General features: G+C 43.9%; 1 protein-coding gene across 5 annotated transcripts in view; it reads right to left on the minus strand.

The window, feature by feature from the left end:
- Positions 1-19,132, minus strand: part of Lims1 (LIM zinc finger domain containing 1) — a 102,640-nt gene that overhangs the window by 36,031 nt on the left and 47,477 nt on the right. Inside the window, exon 1 of one of the 5 annotated variants that reach the window (XM_013154400.3) lies at positions 9,257-9,742. The exons of 3 other annotated variants lie outside the window; for them this stretch is intronic. In XM_013154400.3, coding sequence (XP_013009854.1) covers positions 9,257-9,354 — 98 coding nt within the window. In that variant the 5' untranslated portion in view covers positions 9,355-9,742. Of the gene's footprint in view, positions 1-9,256; positions 9,743-19,132 lie in introns of those variants that run through there. One more of the 5 variants, XM_003471613.5, reaches the window with a different exon arrangement.

Raw genomic sequence — 19,132 nt, forward strand, 5'->3', positions numbered from 1 at the left:
AAAAACAAATGGACTAAAATTTCTCTTCAAATTGGAAAACAAAGACAAACATCAAAGTATATTCTACCCTTCTTCTACTAGATAGTGGGGTGCTGCCTAGGTGTGTGTGGGTGGCTAGAAAGAGGCAGCCGTCTTGTTCCGGGGCCATGTACACATGAAGCATGTGCTTTATCACTGAGCTGCAGCCCAGCCCTACACAATCTTGGTGTTTGGAGACAGGGTCTTGCTATGCCATTCATTGAAATAGCCATCCTCCTGCCTCAGCCTCCTGGGTCCTGGGATTATAGGTATGGGCCACCACATGCAGCCCACAACTTTGTTTTTAACCTCTCCATTTATACTACAGTCTGTTACATTTCTATGGTTTTAAGTTAGTTTAGAAGATTTCAGACACTCTATTCCTTTTTGTTTTTGTTTCATGAATCGAACTTAGGACTGCGCACTTGCAAGGCAGGCACTTACGCCGCTAAGCTAAATCCCTGGCCCAGATACTCTATTCTGATTTGTCTGCTCAATAAATAATGCAACACACTGCTTTTCTTCCATTCATGAATACTAATGAAACATCTGTTGGTTTAACCTGTGCAAGTCATGGGCTGGACTGCCACCTTTATAGCTGTGGATCCATGCCTATTGAAACTTGGGGAACACTGAAGAAAGACAAAAGAAAAAGTGAAAAAGAGGCAGTAAGTTGTCAGAAAACTAACAAAAGGCAGCACAGTGGAAATGAAGGGAGGAGAAATGTTGAAGAACAAATTATTACTGTCAGTTTTCAGGGAGAAGTACAGGGAAAACCTGTGTCATGGTGAGACCCGGGTTGGGAGCCCTTCCTCACACCCTGGCACCCTCCCCTTCCCCCCTTCTTCCTGCTCTCAATTGTACAGTGCTGGCCCTGGGCTCTCCACCATCACGCAGACTTCAGCCCATCCCAGCAGCAGCACCTCAGGTCCTGAGGAATGTAGGCAGTAAACACAGTCAGAGCTGGCAGACTGGGACCAAAGCAAGAGTGGCAGTTCAGAGATACAAAGGCAAGGGCAAGGCAGTATTCCAAGAAAACAGCTGAACATTGAACAGTGACACAAGGCCATAGGCCCCAGCAAGATGTGCTGTCATAAGGCAAGATGGAGACTGTAAGGCTGACGATACCAAGCCATCAAAGTTTCCATTTACTTATGGCCTTTCACTGAGTATATGGCACCAAGTCCCTGTGAAGGGAAATGGGGGGAAAGGCCCACGACAACCCGTATGAGTCATCACTGCACAGCCTGCCTGTGGACACCTCTCACTGGGGGCTGAGAGGCGATGACAGCTGGACAGTCCAGAGATCCACACAGCGTGGGTGCTGGGCAAGGTGGAGGTGCAGAATGAGTACAGGGCCGGAACTGCCAGCGTTGGCCCTTCTTTTGGGGACTGAGCGAGTTAAAGGAGGAGGCTCATAGGTCTGCATGTGTGTCAGTGTCCCGCCTGGACCCCTGTTTTTATTCAAAACCGCCGCAAAGCCTATTGGTAAAGGAAAAAGTGGAAGGTGAAATTAGGAGGTGGTGGGAGCAGCACCTAGGGCAGATGTGGTGCAAGTGGACCTATGACACAGGCAGACAACAGGATATGATTCAGAGACAGAAAAACAGGCTCTGAGTACAGAGACTCAGAGGAAGAACTTCAAGAGCAGAGAGTGACAGCCCTCAGTGACGTCCTCATTCTGGATGCAGCCTCGGTGGCCTGAAGTAACCTGGCTTTATTTCTTTGGGGGCCCTGGGCCAAGCTCAGTTACATGTCCACCTGGGCAGTGGTAAGCCATAAAGACCCCTAGTGGCCTCTGCTCCAACACTCCTAGCCACATATATTACTGAGAGTGGCAGAACTTACTGCTTGTGGTGCAGACAGCTGGGCAAAGTAATGAGAGGTCATATGCCTGGGATCTTGGCCCACCCTGTTCCCTCTCTAGTCACTAAGGGCAACACAATCTGGAGGACACCCTGAACCCAAGGCACCCTGGCTCAGCTGTGCCTGGACTCCTAATGCTAGTACAGACATTGGGATGATACATATTTGTTGTTTTAGGCTTGCAGCTAGAAAATCAGCCCTGGCAGGCCAACTGTGGGTCACGAACTATTTCTGCAAATCAAGTTTTATTACCACACACATGGCTGCATGCACTGGAGAGTTGCTCACTCCTTCTACAGTTATTCTAACAGTAGAGCTGTAGTGGTAACATAGACTAATCCCAGCACTCAGGAGGCTTGAGGAAGTTCAAGGCCAGCCTGAACTGTCTCAAATAACATATGAAATATTTAGGGGCTGGGGATTTAGCTCAGCGGCTTAAGTGTCTGCCTTGCAAGCAGGCAGTCGCGAGTTTGATCCCCGGTACCGATAAAAAAAGAAAAAGACAAAAAAAAAAAAAAAAAAAAAACAAAACAAAACAAAAAAAACATATGAAATATTTATATTGGCCCTTTATCAAGGTATTATTAACTTCTGTGGATGCTAAGCTTTGAGGAAATGTGTTGTGTAGTAACAGGTAACTAATAATTCTGCTCCTGCATCATCCTGATCATTCCTCTGACAACATATTTAAATTATTTATCTGTGTCCATTTTAACCTTCAAACCGAAACTGCACTGTTAGTAGATAAAAAAAAAAAAAAAAAACTTGCTAATCAACGTCATTTCTCTAAATTCCTGGGATAAAAGAGAACCTTATGCAGACTGAACAAAAAACACCCAGACAAACGTATTTTAGAGTAATGTCTCCTTTAAATAGGTACGGCCCTAAGAGTAGCCCAGGATATGATTTGGGTTGAACAGCTACATTTCTACTCAACCCATTTTACACATATCTGTCTAATTGCAAAGAATGATTTCAAAATCCACAGTTTTGAGCTTTTAAACTGGTATACTCATATAAAATTTTTAAAATACCTGTAGCATCAGTTATCTTTGATTCTCCAAAGATAAACTGCCATCATTCTTTCCACAAAACAAGACTCTTCTAGAATTTAGAAACATTACAATTTTCAGAACACTGTAAAATTTCAGTTGTGTCCCAACAGATTCTACACATTTGAACTAAAAACTATCACTGGCAGCAAAAACTGTCAAGACAAGTATATTACATGAAACACTGAACTGCAGCTTCCCATCTCATTCCAGGGTGGGCCCAAAGTAACAAATCTGATGTGCAGCTGGGTGTTGGGAGTGCACACCTGTAATCCCAGCAGGCTGTGGACATTTCATATGATGCTAAGCAGGGGATCAAAAGTGCAAGCCCAGCTTGGGCAATTCAGCAAGACCCTGGCTCAAACAATAAAAATAAAGAAAGTCTGGGTAGCTCAGCGCAAAGGTCATGAGGTCAACCCTCAGTACTGCAAAAACAAAAGCCAATCAACCAAACAAGAAACCTGACTGTTCTTGTAGTAAGTTACATACTAATTATGACATTTTGTTTTCAATTCCACACACATCCTCTGGCAAATATCTATGAAGAGGAGGGAAGAAAAATTTATCTTGTTTCAAATGTTTTACCCACAGGCAGGCTGAGGTGGTTAATCTTTGCTCTTATGTTCAATGGTAAATTTTTAACTTTTGAGATATGATCAAGTATATTCACAATGTCCTTGTAAGGAACCTTAATCTGAAGCCCACATGGGTGGTGCTATACCATGGTGACTGTTCACATTCTGCTCCAAAGACTAAGACACATCTCATCAGCTAGATCACTGACCTGCACTTCTCAGTTCTGCCCAAGGGTTACTATGTAGAATCGAGAGGGCCATATCACCACATCCCAGGACAGCAAGAGATTAGGCATGGAAGGCCGAAATGGCCTTAAAAAAAAAAAAAAAATCAACTAATGATTTTATGTCTATACTTTTCACTATTCTTTAACAGACCTAACTTTTAAGCATAACAGTGCTCTTTTCAGTCTTGGCACACATTCTCTATCATACAGAAATGTTAGATGATAGAGTATCATTTTCCTTTTGAAGAATAAGCGACCACAATCACTTGGTAACTTGCACTCTGATATATGGATTCCTCTCTTAGCTTTCAGGACATAAGAGTTCACACTAGGTGAGCAGAAGCAGAGTTTTAATCTGGAATTCTAGAGGCACCTCTGAGCCATCTCGGCTTCACATTCATCTACTCACTGGATGAGAAAAGTAAAGACTGAGTAATGGTCCTGCGCAGGCATGTGACACACAGCAGGTCACTCAGGCTCTAGCCTGGGAGAATCCCTGTCACAGGAGCGGCAAGAAAGGGCAAGAAGGCATCTACAGAGCCCTTAATCTTACAAGAGGAATGCCTGTGGACTGCACTAAAAAATGTAAGACAAAGCACTACTTTTAAAAATTTCTTATGAATTTTTTTTTGTCTTTTTTGACAGGGTTTTACAATGCAGTTCAGGCTGGCTTTGAACTCGCAGCAATCCTCCTGCCTCACCTGCCTGAGTGCTGGGATTACAAGTGTGTGCTACCACACCTGGCTATTTTTTATGAATTGTGTGATGTGCCATTAAAAATAGAAAATGTGTCCTCACTAAACCATTAAGTAGTGAAAACATAATAATGGCAAAGTGCAATTTTATTCCCTCAATTATCTAATAGATACCTCACTTTTTGCTTTTTTCAGTACCAGGAACTGAACTTAGGACCCTATGCTTGCCAGGCAGGTACTTATGTTGCTGAGCTATATTCCTGGCCCCTTTTCTTTTTGTTTATTGTTGCTGTTGTTGTTTTTGTCTTTCTGCAGTTCAGGCTGGCTCTGAATTCACCTTGTAGCCCAGGCTGGCCTCAAAGTCACAGCAATCCTCCTGCCTCAGCCTCTTAAGTGCTGGGATTACAGGCATGGACACTACCATGCCTGTTTTTTTTGTTTTTTTTGTTTTGTTTTTGTCTTTTTCCTTTTTATTGGTACCAGGGATTGAACTCACGACTGTATGCTTGGAAGGCAGGTGCTTATGCCGCTGAGCTAAATCCCCAGCCCCCTTTTTCTTTTGTTTTAAAGACAAGGTCTTGTTCTATAATTCAGGCTGGCCCCTAAACATGCAGCAATCCTCCTGCCCCAACTCCTGGCATGCTAGGATTACAGGCCTACCCCACCATGCCTGGCTTAGATGGTATTTCTTAAACTGAAATATAAATATATTTTTTTCATCTAAAAGGCCAAAAAGCTATCAGCCATCATACTGCAAACCAGGTATGAAATTTAACTCCCATTGCAGGTTGACTCATCCTAACCTCACCTGAACTCTGTGCTGAGTTACTGGTGCCAAGGACAGGAACAGGCTACAGAATGATGATGACCTTATACATATTAGCTCTTCTTCCTCCATACAGGATCATCAAGATTACAGAAAATCAATCTCTCTCTCTCTCTCTCACACACACACACACACGCACGCACGCGCACACACACACACACACACACACACACCTTTCATACAAAGGGCTCAGTATATGTTCTTGTATTATTCAGTGGGTAGGATCTGAGTTTTCACTCAAACCAAGGTGAGGACTTTTCTAGCCATTTGAAAATGACTTTATATGCTGCATCTAGAAAGACAAGACCTAGAACATTTACTCAATAACCAGAAAGCTCTTTTTTCTTTGTACTTCCATTTCCGTTATCCAGACGGGTCTAGAAAGCAGAAGGGCACCTAGAGGTTGGGGCTGCAGAAAAGAGAGCATGAAGTTAGTGACATGCTCATGGCTGCCTTCTGTTGACTTCACTATGTCACCAAGTCCCTGCCTTATTAGGGACATACACTTTATATGACATGGTTTGGTTCCCAGCTTTGGTTTCACCTGGGCGTGAAAAACCTTACTGGAGATGGGCAGTGCTAACCACAGAAGTATCAGGAACAGATGCCAGGGCTCCATGTCTCCCTCACACAGTGCAGGTCAGCCAAGATAGGACACACTTTCGGTTTCCATGGCCCACACCAGCGTGTTACAGTTCAAATCAGCAACCACAGACAACACACAGAAATGAGCACAGCAGTGTTCCAGCAAGACTTTATGGATACTGACATCTGAACTTCATGTAAGGTTGAGAAATATTCTTCCTACTATTTGAAAATGTAAGATATGACTGAAACTCGTGAACCATATTTGGCTTGATGGTCATGTTCACCACCCTTACATTTATTAAATGTAATAAATTTCAGATCCAGCTAGCAAAGTCTTGAATTTTGCCACTTTCAGTTGTCTCCTGATCCCTTGTATTTGAGGGTGAAAAATTTTAAAGAAACAAATTACATTATTCAAGGATGTTCATCATTCAAATTTTTAAAAAAGAGAGGAAATGAACAACTAAGGAGTAAGTGTGTGTGACAGGTACACAGTAGGAATTATTTTGACACCAATGCCCTATAGAAGAAAAGGCTTAGCATGACTTCTGAGCCCACTAGAGAGCTCCAACTTCAACCCTCAGATACAGGGCAAGAAATGGCTCCATTACAGGGTCAAGTAAAGTAACTGTGAGGTCACATTCAGTACTTTAAAAACAAGCATTTCTAAAACCCAACGTCAAACTGAGTGTGGTGGTACACGCCTGAAATCCCAGCGCTTGGGAGACTGAGGCAGGAGGATTGCTGGGAATTCAAGGCCAGCACCGCCTATAAAGTCAGTTCAAGGCCAGCCTGAAGGGCATAGTGAAACCCTGTCTCAAAAAGACAAAAAAAAAAAAAAAGCAAACAAACCCCTATCTATCTATTTATCTATATAAAGCCCAATGTCTGTCATGTTGCCTTTTGCAAACTTCTGCTTTGAATGATTTCAAGTTCAAGGTCAGAACTTGAAATCATTCTTTTGTGTAACAGGGTCCTTTAAACACATGCAGTTTATCTTCTGGGGCACAGCTTTCATCTAAACATCAGGAAAATATTCTCTGGCAATGGGTGCAGCCCCTTCTCATCTCTTCTCTGATAGTTTTTGCGTTGAGTTCACAAACGTGCCAAGAAAATGGACTTGTGGGTAGGAAGGAGGTGGAAAGGAGTGGAACTTGTGCAACACTCAAGACAGCATGAAAAATGTCTGATGGCTTCATGTTCAGAGTCATATACTGCTCACACAGAGAACATCAACTAACTTAAGTGCCAGCACCTAGGTGCTCCACTGTGCCTTTTCATTGCCGTCACCTTATTTCACACATGGTAGGGACTTGGTAACAATTAGCTGGGTGCTGTATTAATCCAGGGGCAATATTAATCCTAGGCACTGTTTACAGGATGCCAACACCACCTGCCTCACCGAGCTAGTGGTTAAGCCCTTGAGATGGTCAATTATGCTCAATAATGGTAGTTATTTTTATCCTTAAAGATGAACAAACCAGGCTCAAAAAGATTAACTTGCCTAACTGAATGACACTGAAACCTGAATGTAACTTCAAAATCCTCACTCTGCCAAATTGATCTTGGCTAAGAAATGTGACTTAATACTAAAACATCATTTGTAATAACCAGGGGAGAAAGTTCTACCTTCTTACACTGATTAAAAACTTCAAGGGGAAACAAGAATCATCTCCCTTTTCTAGCTCAGTTGACTGCCCAAGTAAAGAGGCTGCCATGCTCTCTGCACTGGGGGCAGAAGGGAAGGAAGTGTAGTCAAGCAGAGTACTAGGGAGCTGCGTCATCACAACACAGGGAAATGCTTCTCTGACCCCCCAGAACAGAAACACTGAGTAATCACTCCTCTTTTCATTCAAGGCCAAAAAAACAAACAAAAAATCTAGTCATTTTAAAGTGCATCATAACTATATAAAGTCAGTTTAAAATGTAGTTTTATAGATTTTAATTAAAAAATAAGTTCTTAAAACTCCAAATTTAAAACTGTTTTTGGTAACTTCACTCTGGGTCTCACGAAGACTGCAGTCTACAGATAAATGCCAATTTCAGAGGCCCACGTACCAACAACAGAGCTTGGTATATCCACCAACTCTGCAGTCAGTCACAGCTTATGACAACTTTTTTAGGTCTTAACGTGTGGCTCAGTGGCACAGCCCTTGTCTAGCATGTGTGAGGCCTCAGAGTTCCCAGCATAGGGTGGGGGTGGGGATGTGTATACAAGTAAATTTATAACAATTATAACTCTTTCATCCAATGAATACAAAGTTAACACATTAAATATAGCTAAGAGACACTTTACCTAGTAGCCAATAAATGCTAATAATGTCAGCATTAGTAACAGACCTTTAGTACCACTAAAGGTACTAAATTTTTAAACACTAAATTTTTAACACTAATTTTTAAACGTTCCTCTCCCTAACAAATTTGGCAAAATCTTTAAAAGCTTGGTACAGCCAGGCATGGCAGCATTTGCTTGTAATCCTAGGACTTGGAAGGCTGAGGCAGGAAGGTCACTGCCTCACTACTGAGGCTGGAGGGCCACTTCAGGTTCAGGGCTAACCTGGACTACATAGTGTGTTCAAGCACAGCCTGAACTGCATAGTGAAACCCTACTCAAAAAACCAAAAACCAGAAGCCAAATAAAAAAATAACAAAAAGTTTTTTACTTTTTCCTGTCAGGCTTCAACAGTGAAGTTTTGAAAATGAACTTCTGGGAAGAGCAACAGCATACAAGGTCTCAGCCTGCCCTCCCATCACCTTAGCCAGGGATCCCACTGAGTCCAAACCAGAGACTGCTGCATGCAGCCAAAGTGATCACACTGGAACAGGAACACTCATCTCAGAAAGAGAAATCCAACCCTTCTGCACAGTAACACCAAGTTTTAACACGCAGGCGAACCAATGCAGTGGCTTTTCAGAACCTCCAATCTGGGAGAAATTTCCAGTAGTTACAATTGAAAACTATTGTGCTGGTTTGGGATGAATGAACTTTGAAAGCCAGACCCCTAACCTTTTTGTTAATAAGGTCTCCAGGTTTGGGAAGTCCTTCCCTAGGTTACTTTCAACAGTCCCACTGTGTTCTTTTGTTATGCATTTCACTGACAAAGGATTCAGGAAGCCCCCAGCCCCCACTCGACACCACAAACTGCCTCCAACTCCTCCATAGAAACAACCTCTAAAGAAGCCAAAACAAACCTCTTTAAGTCATGGGAAAACCAATTACTCCCAGTTCAAAATGACTCTGGTGACACAATGTTAAGCCACAGCAACTCAGGTTTGGGGAACCAACAATACTACTTTCAGGGCTGGGAGGAAAGACGAAAAGAAAGCGCTCCAGTGGGTTCCACAGGCAAAGACCAGAAGCCCTTCCCCTCTGGGAGGTCCCGACCTCGCCCGCTGGCCCTGCACTCACCTGAGCCCTGCCCAAGGCAGCCTCACACTGTCCGGTCTATCACGCCTCCTGCGGTACAGCCTGGAGTTTGAGAGCTCTTTAAGCTGCAGGGCCGTCATGCTCTCTCCAGTACTTCTGGGACGCTAGCTAGAGCACTGGGCTCCCCACCCTGGCTGCGCCTCAGCCCTCAGCACACCTGACTCTGAAACCTCCTGGCAGGCAGCAGGGCCCAGAGCCCAGCTTCCGGTTTCTGCTTGTCCACACCCTCCTCCAAACCGCCTGGCCTTATCTAAATGCCTCCCACCTTGAGGAGGGGGAGAGAGGCGGGTGCTGCCAAAACTGCTCACACACAACATGCCAAGGTCTCTGCAAATCTCTCCAGGACCATTCTGAATTGAAATCCGGCTAAGAAGCTCCGGTAAGATGATGGCTGAGAAAGGGTCCTGCCCTGTTTTATTTGCCGCCAGGAAATCCATTAACGTGTCACAGGCAGCTGTCAGTTTAAAGAAGTGCCTGGTCATCACGAGCTCTTTGGGACATTTTCCTTACCCAAAAAAAAAAAAAAAAAAAAAAAAAAAAAAAAGCAGAATTCTAAAGGGAAGTAGTCTAATTCCTTCCTCTTCCCACTCCACTCTGAATCCTCTCTACAAGGGAAGGAAATGGCTGGTCCACCCCCTTCCCATTAAATATTACTCAAAAGCTCATCGCTGAAAGGAAGATGGTTTCTTTTGTCAACTCTCACTTGATTTTCTGAATCTAGCTGCTTGTTCTGAACACACTCACTGGCACAGGCACTCAGCCGCACCTCAGCCTACTCACTGGGTCCACCTCAGAACAGATACCAGGAAGGAAGGTGGTGGGGCAGGTGGTGAAGGCCAGATTTCACATGCAAGTCCTGGGTCACCAGTTCCCAGGGACGCCCGTGCAGCAGCAGGTAGAGCTCCGTCCACTGGGCTGATCCTCATCATCCTGCTCTCTTATCAGAAACATGGACAGCCTGCTGGCAGGTCCTTAGTCTATGGCTTGACTTCATGGTACGTGTTTGGTGTATTTGTACCAGTTCTTTTTCCTTCTAGAACCCCTTTATCAGCAGAGTCTGACAGGTTTTTTACATCAAGGGTTGAAAGGTTAATGTAGTCCCCTTTCTAAAAGTAATTGTGTTATTAACACAACAATCACCTGTTCTCACACAGCTCCAAGGCAAGGGAGTTGCTCACTTCCCTGCCACAGGCACCAGCTGGCCCTGGGGCTGGAGGTCGCTCAGGCCCCAAAACCACATTGGAAGGAAATGATCTATTATAACTGCCTTTAAGACACAGCAGTTGAAAGACACAAGAAAATGTAACTCAGTTTGTTACTATATTAGACTAGCCATGAAACATGCCTAGAAAGGTGACAACTCTGAAAGGATACATAGAAAGCTGGTCATACTGGCTACTCCGAGGGGCAACAGAAGCAGGTAGCTTTTCCATTAAACCACTTTATACCTTTTAAACTTGGAAAATCCTGCCTATGTAAAATAAGTGGAAATAATGACATATTTATTGATTTACATGTCTTTTATAAAAGCCCTAAGGTCCTATGGCCTAAAGTACAGGAAAGTTTAAAGTTTACAGTAAGAGAAACATAAAACATTTGGACTTCTGGTCTAAGTCCTTATGTCAAGACAGGTGGAATAAAATGAGAAACCATATATGATTTTTTTCCTCTAGCTATTAGAATAGTTGCTTGATGAATGAAACACATAAACTTTATACTTCTGCAAACATAGAAACTTCAACATTTACTAGTACAATTCAGTTGTGGAGCGCTTGCCTAGCACATGCCAGACCTGGGGGTTCAGTCCTCAGCACAAAAGAGAAGATGAGAGAGGAGCTCTCTTCCTATAGAAAAATGCTGTGACCAGCCTTAGTTATAACAGAACTTAAAACCCATAAACCGGTCTGTCAATAGGAAGCAGGACCTGGTGGTGACTACTGATGGCCACTCAGACAGGAAACACTGAGCTGTGCGGGAAGATCCTGTTGTGAGTTCAGGGCTCAGAAGATGTGAGAGGAACAAAGCACAAGGCCCAGGTCCTGCTAGGAACCAGCTACAACAGCTCTTGTTCTCTGACTTTTCAAATGGCTGGACTGACAAACAGGAATCTCAGGACACTGACGTTTACATCACTCTCAGGGTGCACCTACTTAGCCAGTTTCAGGTCTCAGACCACTGTGGGAGCATAGGCAGCCGCAGTAAGTGCTTATGTCCCAAACTCTAAGCAGAGATTTTTCCTCTTCCCACTCTGAAAGCATCCGAAAGCCACTCCAGCCTCCATTCAGTCAGCTCTCACATGGTCTCACTCAGTGCACTACACCCCTGGCAGGGAGTCACCTCTGATGGCCTCCCAACACCCCACACTCCCACCCACCTGGAGCCCCAATCCTAACTCTCTTCTAGCCTACCTCCCCTTCCAAGGGCAGCTGTCTGCAAGCCTCACTGCAATCTCCACCAGTTCTGTCCTCCTGTCCAAGCTGCCCTGCTCCCGCTGCATCTGTACCTAACTCCCTGTATTCATGGCACCTATTCCAGTGTAATGTGATCAGCAAAGCTGGTCCTAACTCTTCAAGCTCTTAATTTACAGTGACTGAATGCAAAGTGCACTGGAGTACCTCGCAAGGTTGGGCTTTTCCCATACAGCAGTTTTCTATCTTCTAATCCATGGGCTTCTGTGAATCTGACACACAGGTGAAGGATTCTCCCAGGAAATGCATACAAGCTTTTCATTTTACCATGGTTCTAGGGTAATGGGGGAAGCTTCCCCTCAGCCCCACAGTGCAGGTCTTTTCAATCTTGCTGTCCCTGTGATCCATATTCACTCAGAGCTGCTTAGTGGGTGGGATGCTTTTAGGAAACCCCTCTCCTGTCCCCCAATTTTCATAGCCTCTTATCTTCTGCCACCAATCTCCACTTCACTTTATTCTAATCTAGTTGAAGTGATCTTTTAGAATGTAGACGCCTCTACAGTGCAATGGATCAATTTAACAGATAAAACGGTGGGCAGCAGGTGTCCAGCCTGGCCCTCTACCCCTATACCCTAGGTGCCCAGTAGGCCATTCTGAGACAGACCTCACTCACTCACTTACTGCCACTTCCACCCAGCACACGCAGCGTGAGACGAGCTTCTATCCACCCTCACCCTGCCCTCTGGAGCTCAGCATGAGGAATACCTCTGCTGGCCTCCTGCACAGCAAGGCCCTCACTTGGATCCTGCCCATCAGAACTGTCACACAGCCTCCTGACAACCCTTTCTTTTCCCAGCTCTTCCCTTGGAATACCCTTAAGGGCAGCAATACATCCAACTTGTCACTGTGTCCAAAACTGGGGTGTGGTAGCCATGCATGCTCGCTAAGAAGTCTTTTGTGGTTATTTCTCTTAAATTTGAGAGACTGATTACTGTATGATGCTATGTTTTGAGATAAAATCTCCAGTTTTGAAACTTTTAGGTTTTGCATTTAACCCTCCACATTACCTAGATGAGCTTTTAAAAGACACATCTATTCCATGTTGTTAGAAAAACGGACTGCATGAGATTTCAGAATTTGTAAAAATACAGATGCTTTCAGATTTTTAGCTCTCTAGAGGTTTGTTGTTAATTTTCTTTTTTCTTTTTTTTCCTGGCATAGTCTCGCTAAATAGTTCAACTGGCCTTGAACTTACTACATAGCTCAGGCTGGCTTCAAACTGGAAATGATCCTCCTGCCTCAGCCTCTTGAGTGCTAGGATTACAGTTGTGCACCATTATACCCGTCATTAGCTCTGTACAGTTGCCCAGAACCTTCCCTAACTATAAACATTTGTAGATGAGACCGCTGCAGACGGTTCTAAGCAGCACTATAATGAAAAGACCAAGGTCTGCAGGTTTCTGTGGTAAGGCCCATGGGGTGTGGGTTCAGGTTTAAACTCACAGGACAGACAGTATGGTAGGGCAGCACTAGTGGTCAGGAGACTGTCCAGAGTGGTAAAGCCACTGAGGCCCTGTGCTGTTTACAAGCCCTCCAGGCTTCTGAGCTCTCCTTGCCACCAGCCTTCCCAGAGCAATGGTGCATCCAAGCGACCACAAGGGCTATTATCAGCAGTTCAGGGCAACCTGGCTGTGTCCTCTCACAGTCACAGCTGGGGCCACTTACTTGCTTCTGTCAGACAACTAATCAATGTTCTCAGAAGCTGCAGATCTAAGACAGCGAGCAAGTCTTCCTAAAAGATTTCCTAAGAATTCAGATAAAGGAACAGAGCACTACTCTTCCTCCCTGAAAGCAAGACAGTGACAGACTTCACACACGAAGCTCCTGGGAAACTCCTGGGAAAGTAGAGAGAAAGATTTTTCATCCTCCAAATGAACTTGCTGTATGTGACAAATCCAGAGGGCATCAAACAGCAGGGCATCTGTAAGAGCAGGATAGGCCAACTATGGGCAGGCCTTGTTTTATAACAGTCTCCCAAGGCCTCTGACTGAGTCCTGCCTCAATCATCTCTCAAAACCACTACACAGGGGCCATAGCACTGTGCGTGATGTGCTGTGGGGTGTGAAGACAGACGCCATAAGACTCCATCCCACACGGAAGTACCACACATGTGCGCCCCAGTATACAAGTACACCCCAAACAGTGTTCACTAGAGGATCTCTGCTTGGTGAAAACTAAGCCCAGGACGGCTGTGGGTAGAGAAGGGATAAGGGATGTAGAAGGCACCACAAACAGGGACATCTACAGAATCCAGGTAAGGTGGAAAATCAGAAGTCACACAGTTCTGGGGAGGAAGGGGAGGAGGGGTTCCAGCAGCAGCTGGAGTAGAGAGCACTGCAGGTTCCCTCCCTGGTCATTTGATCTCTTGCTTTTTTAGAAAAAAAATAAACCAACTCGAATAGACATTATTTTGTATACCTTCTCCAAAGACCTTAAATGCTTTACAGGTAGTTAGTTATTTCTAATCATTCCCCATAACCACACTGTGAGGTAGGTATTACTCCCATTTTACAGGATGGGCCACGCAGCTGAGCAGCCTGCCCAGGTCACACAGTTAGGTTCACTCAAGAGGCATAACCCAAGCGCATGGAACTCCCAGCTCCCAGCCATATACCTTGTGAGCAAATCTCTAACAGCATCTATAAAGATCTAAAAAGACATATCTACAATCCCAGCACTTGGGAGGCTGAGCAAGAAGATCTCTGTGAGTTGAGACCAGCCTGGGTTACAAAGCAAGCTCAAGGCCAGCCTGAACTGCAAAGTGAGACCCTATCTCAAAAAGGCAATCAATCAATCAATCAATCAATCAACAAATCAATGACAGCATCAAGAGTAGTATGTTATAATAACAAGGCTTTCTACTGGCATCAAAGAAAGAAAACAACCCACATTGATTGTTAGAAGTCACGAGACCAATACAGGACCACATCTCTTCCCCGCCCCTCCCCTAAGCTGCCTGGCTCCTGCTTTAAGTATATTCTGCAGGTAGAATTTCCAAAACAGAAGCCATATGAGTTAGAAGTGGGACTTAGTTTAGGCTACTTATTTTAGTTAAGATAATTTATAGAAATCTTTATTTCAGAATGTAAAATATGTTACTCCAACAAACATGGAATGGGTAACAGGGATTGATTTTAACTGGTGCTGGTGTCAGCCGGTCAGCGCAGACCACCTCGATGCTACCTGGCAGGATGGCTTGCTCTCTACACTGTGCTTCCGTTTCTCCACCCCAGTTCTCCATGGTTTGGAAGTGTTCACTCTCATACTCTTAGTGAGCACCGAGTGAATGTGGCCACCAGTGGACACTGCATCATATCAGACATCTGTCAGGTTGCCAGGAGGACAGAGAGGAGGTTGGATTGAGGAGTGTCAGGGCAGTGACAGACTGAGGGGCAAGGCAAGGCAATGGTGCTAGGATTGTTGGCATATTTTCCACATTTCCTACTGCCAGCTGGGGAAGCCTAGCAGCACTGTACCTCCTTGGCCTTCACCTTCCCTACAGAAACTACTTGGGATCTCACAAGAGCTGGCAAAAGAAAGAACATGGAAACATATGTTCACCTCCTACTACTTACTGCTCAGCTTGGCTTCTAAACTGCCACCTGACAGAACCATTACCACAGGGGAGGTCTGTGCGGCTGCTGAGCATATCACATTTACTGTTTTGTTTATTCCTAGGGACAGGTATCACTGCCACTCCAGCCACATAGAAGAAACAGACTCAGCACCAAGATGTTGGCAGTGTAGCTCCACAGTCTATCTGATCCACAGGTTCCTGTGTGGACTGCACTGTCTCAGGGCCCAGCACACTCTCATCCAAGAACTGTTCCAGGCCAGCTCCAAATCTGGCAGTCTTGGAACACTGACCATGGCACGCTGAGAGGCTTCCAGGGAGCTTGGGCTTGAGGGCACTGTGACTGTCCGCACAGAACAAAGGATACCAGAACTCAGCACCCTCACAGGGGAACCAGACCTGATGTCTGCCACATTCTAGGTGAGACTGCAGATGGCTGTGCTGAGGACCTGAGGCACAGACCAGTATGGTCTCGAGTGATCCAGATCTGCCTTTTTCTTCAGCTGTTTCCCCATAAATTCAGGAGGACAGGCCAGGGAGGGAGGTCAGAGGGTCAAACAGGTAACCTTTAACTTCACTGATGCCCTGGACTCTTTAGCATTTTTCAGGTCCAGATTACCAACATTCACTTCCAAGTTCCAGATTACCAACATTCACTTCCAACATTCACATTCCATTCATTACCAAGCTTCACTTCCTCTGAGAAGTAGTATGGCCCACACGATTACTCAGGGTCTGCAGGCATTCTAAAGGGCACAGATTCTAATGAAAAGAGATTTTTTTTTTGTTTGTTTGAGCAACCAAGGGGGTCATGGGAAGCAAGTGGACCAGAGATTGAGGGGCTGGGTGTGTGGAGAGGCACTAAAATTTGATCAGTGTTTCAGTTCCCACACTCAAACATGCGAGAATTTAAATTAGTCCACAGCCACTCTTTTAACTAACGCAAAGCAAAGCAGGAGAGTCTAAAATACAAACAGACCAGCAGTCCCTATGTGAGACTAGTGAAGAACTGATATTCTAATCAAAATATTAATCAATATCTGCTACAAGAAAAAGGTGACTTCTCAAGTCAGTGCGGTATCTGACTGACCAAAACATACTAGAGAAATACATTCTATGGAATGAAAGTTCCCAAGATAGAGGTGAAATACCTGACAATTTATGAGACCACTGTGGAGAAGCAGAGCATGTAGAAGAAATGCAAGTATTATCTTTTAAACCTTACTGAATCTTGGGAAAGACCCAGTTTCTCATGATTCAGAGTACCCTTTTTGAAGAGCCAGGCTGCGTGCTGTGTACCAGGCATCGAGCAAACTTAATTTTTTTCTTTTACAATGATCCAATATTCTCATTTCAAAGACAGTGAGATGGATGGAAAAAGTGTAAGTAATTTGTTCAAGATCCTACAGTTTTGATGTGATTGTTAATTTGAAATGTGACCTCATCCCTGGTCTTAACCATGGCTTTAAACCATTACAATGTACTACTTCCTGTAAGGAAACAGCTTGTTGGGCTGGGGATTTAGATCAGCAGCATAAGCATTTGCTTGGCAAGAGCAAGGTTGTGAGTTCGATCCCTGGTACCAAAAAAAAAAAAAAAAAAAAAGGAAGAAAGAAAAAGAAAACAGCTTGTGATGAGAAATTGTTCTATAGTCCAACCACAGCTAAACACAATTCGTCCTCCAGAATGGATGTCAAAACAGAACACACTGATAAACAGGAAGCCTACACAAACTTCTCACACATCTACAATTGTTCCAGAAGAGTTTCATGAAAAATTCAAAATGAACTATATACGAAGACAGAGCTGAAATCTCCAGCAAGTTAATTACACAAAAGAAAAACAAAAAAATTCCCCTGCAGAATTAAAGAGATTGAAGCAACAAGACAATCAAATGTAGTGTTGAAACATGCACTGCAGTTTAGACCCCAACTCAAACAAACTACTTTGAAAAGCACAGTCTGAGGACAAGCAGGAAAGTTTTGATCGCAGGCCACATAAAATGATACTAAGAAAGAGTTTTCCATAGCAGGGGTAGTTGGGGAGACTGTCTTTAGGGTTAGGGTTACTTTTGGTAAACAGGTGACTGAGACTACACTCACACCTACACAGGAAATTCTTTTGCATATATTTAGTGAAACCCCTATTGCTCTCCATCAGCCTCTTTTCCCATTGCAGCCAGAAGAGAACCTTACCTACTTCAGAGAAATGCAGCCTTGTGCTGAGTACAGCACGCTGTACACTAAGCAGTACAGCATCTATGCAGCAGACCAGCAGATCAGGATCGGGATGGGCACTGTGCTCAGGGGCCTGGCCATCACCATCCTGCTGCTGCCCCCTCAAAGTCTGCATATGAGAAAAGAGATTCTAAAAGTGTTCTCTCCAACACAATACTGTATGCCTGTGAAAAAACAATACAGGTAAAACTATTTGGACTAATGACCTGCCAGTTGAACTTGCAATGGTCCTTTAAAAAAACAAAATATAGTTCTGTACATCTTGTTTATAGAGCCTCAATGTCATTTATTGTACAGTACACCTTGTTAATACAGTACTGCAAGTTTTGCTGACTGTAACTACAGTACAGTACTGTAGTTTTATGTTCTGTTATGCATTACAGCACTGCATGTAAGAATTATGCAAATAAAAGCAAAGTCATCCAGCTGGAGTTTCCTTTGACCATTTCTTTGTTTTGAATATTGTAATGTACAAACTACATACAATTCCTCAATAAGCAATCAATTCATTTAACAATCATTTAACAATTCATTTAACAATCTAATCAGACGAGTAGAACTCAGTCCTTAAACGAAATGTCTGCAGTTTCAGGAAAACTACCAATCAACAAAAGAGCTATAAATCAACATAAAAATAATGTGAATGAAAAATACAAATTACATGGTGACACAAATAATACCTGTTATGGCTTGTATCTAGATGTCCCCCAAAGTTTCATGTGATACTGGGTGAGGCTTTTTGGAACTGGTTGGAGGGTGTGTGATGCTGAGGTTAAGGGTATGAGGTACTAAATTATTCCACTAATTGGAATTAGCATAGTTCTGGATGTGGCCAAACTGATTTATAGACAGGACTGAAGACAGAAGCCCACCCTGGCTTGTAGTTTAGATATGATAAAGAGGATAAACAGGCTTACTACTTGCTGTTGCTGCTTTAATGTCTTCTGCCTGCTCTGCCATGGATTCCTTCTCTTCTGCAATGCCCCTTGGCCATGCTGTGCCTGCCTTGGAGCCAACCAACTGAAATCTCTACAAACTGTGAGCTGAAATAAACCTTTCTTCCTTTAACTTTGAGTGTTGAATATTTGGTTTCAGCAACTAGAAAAGTAATATACTATAGGACACTATATAAAAGCCGGGCGTGATGGTGTATTTCTGTAATCCCAGCACTTAGGAGGCTGAGGCAGGCAAGTCATTGCAAATTTGAGACCAGCCTAAGCTACAAAGTGAGCCTAAGGCCAGCCTAATCTACATAGCGAGACCCTGTCTCAAAAAGACAAAATAAAAAGAAAATCTGTAAGAAAAAACACAATGCCATGCATTATTAATGATATGTGAATGTGCTGGGGTGAGGCATACTGATAGAGCTCTTGACTAGCATGTACAGGGCCCTGGGTTTCATTACCAGCACTGCCAAACAAACAAACAAAAAAGCACCTCTGGAGATATCTCACAAAAGCATAAAAACAGCACAGAAGTGATAGCTGCTGCTTCTGGAGGAAACACAGGAAAGAACATTTCTGGAAAGGTGTATTGGGAGATTTAAACTATTATTTGTCTAGTTTTATTTCTCAAGGTG

Source organism: Cavia porcellus, unplaced genomic scaffold (genome assembly GCF_034190915.1).
Source record: "Cavia porcellus strain 051 isolate PalLab524CR breed Dunkin Hartley unplaced genomic scaffold, mCavPor4.1 scaffold_18, whole genome shotgun sequence".
Classification (NCBI taxonomy): domain Eukaryota; kingdom Metazoa; phylum Chordata; class Mammalia; order Rodentia; family Caviidae; genus Cavia; species Cavia porcellus.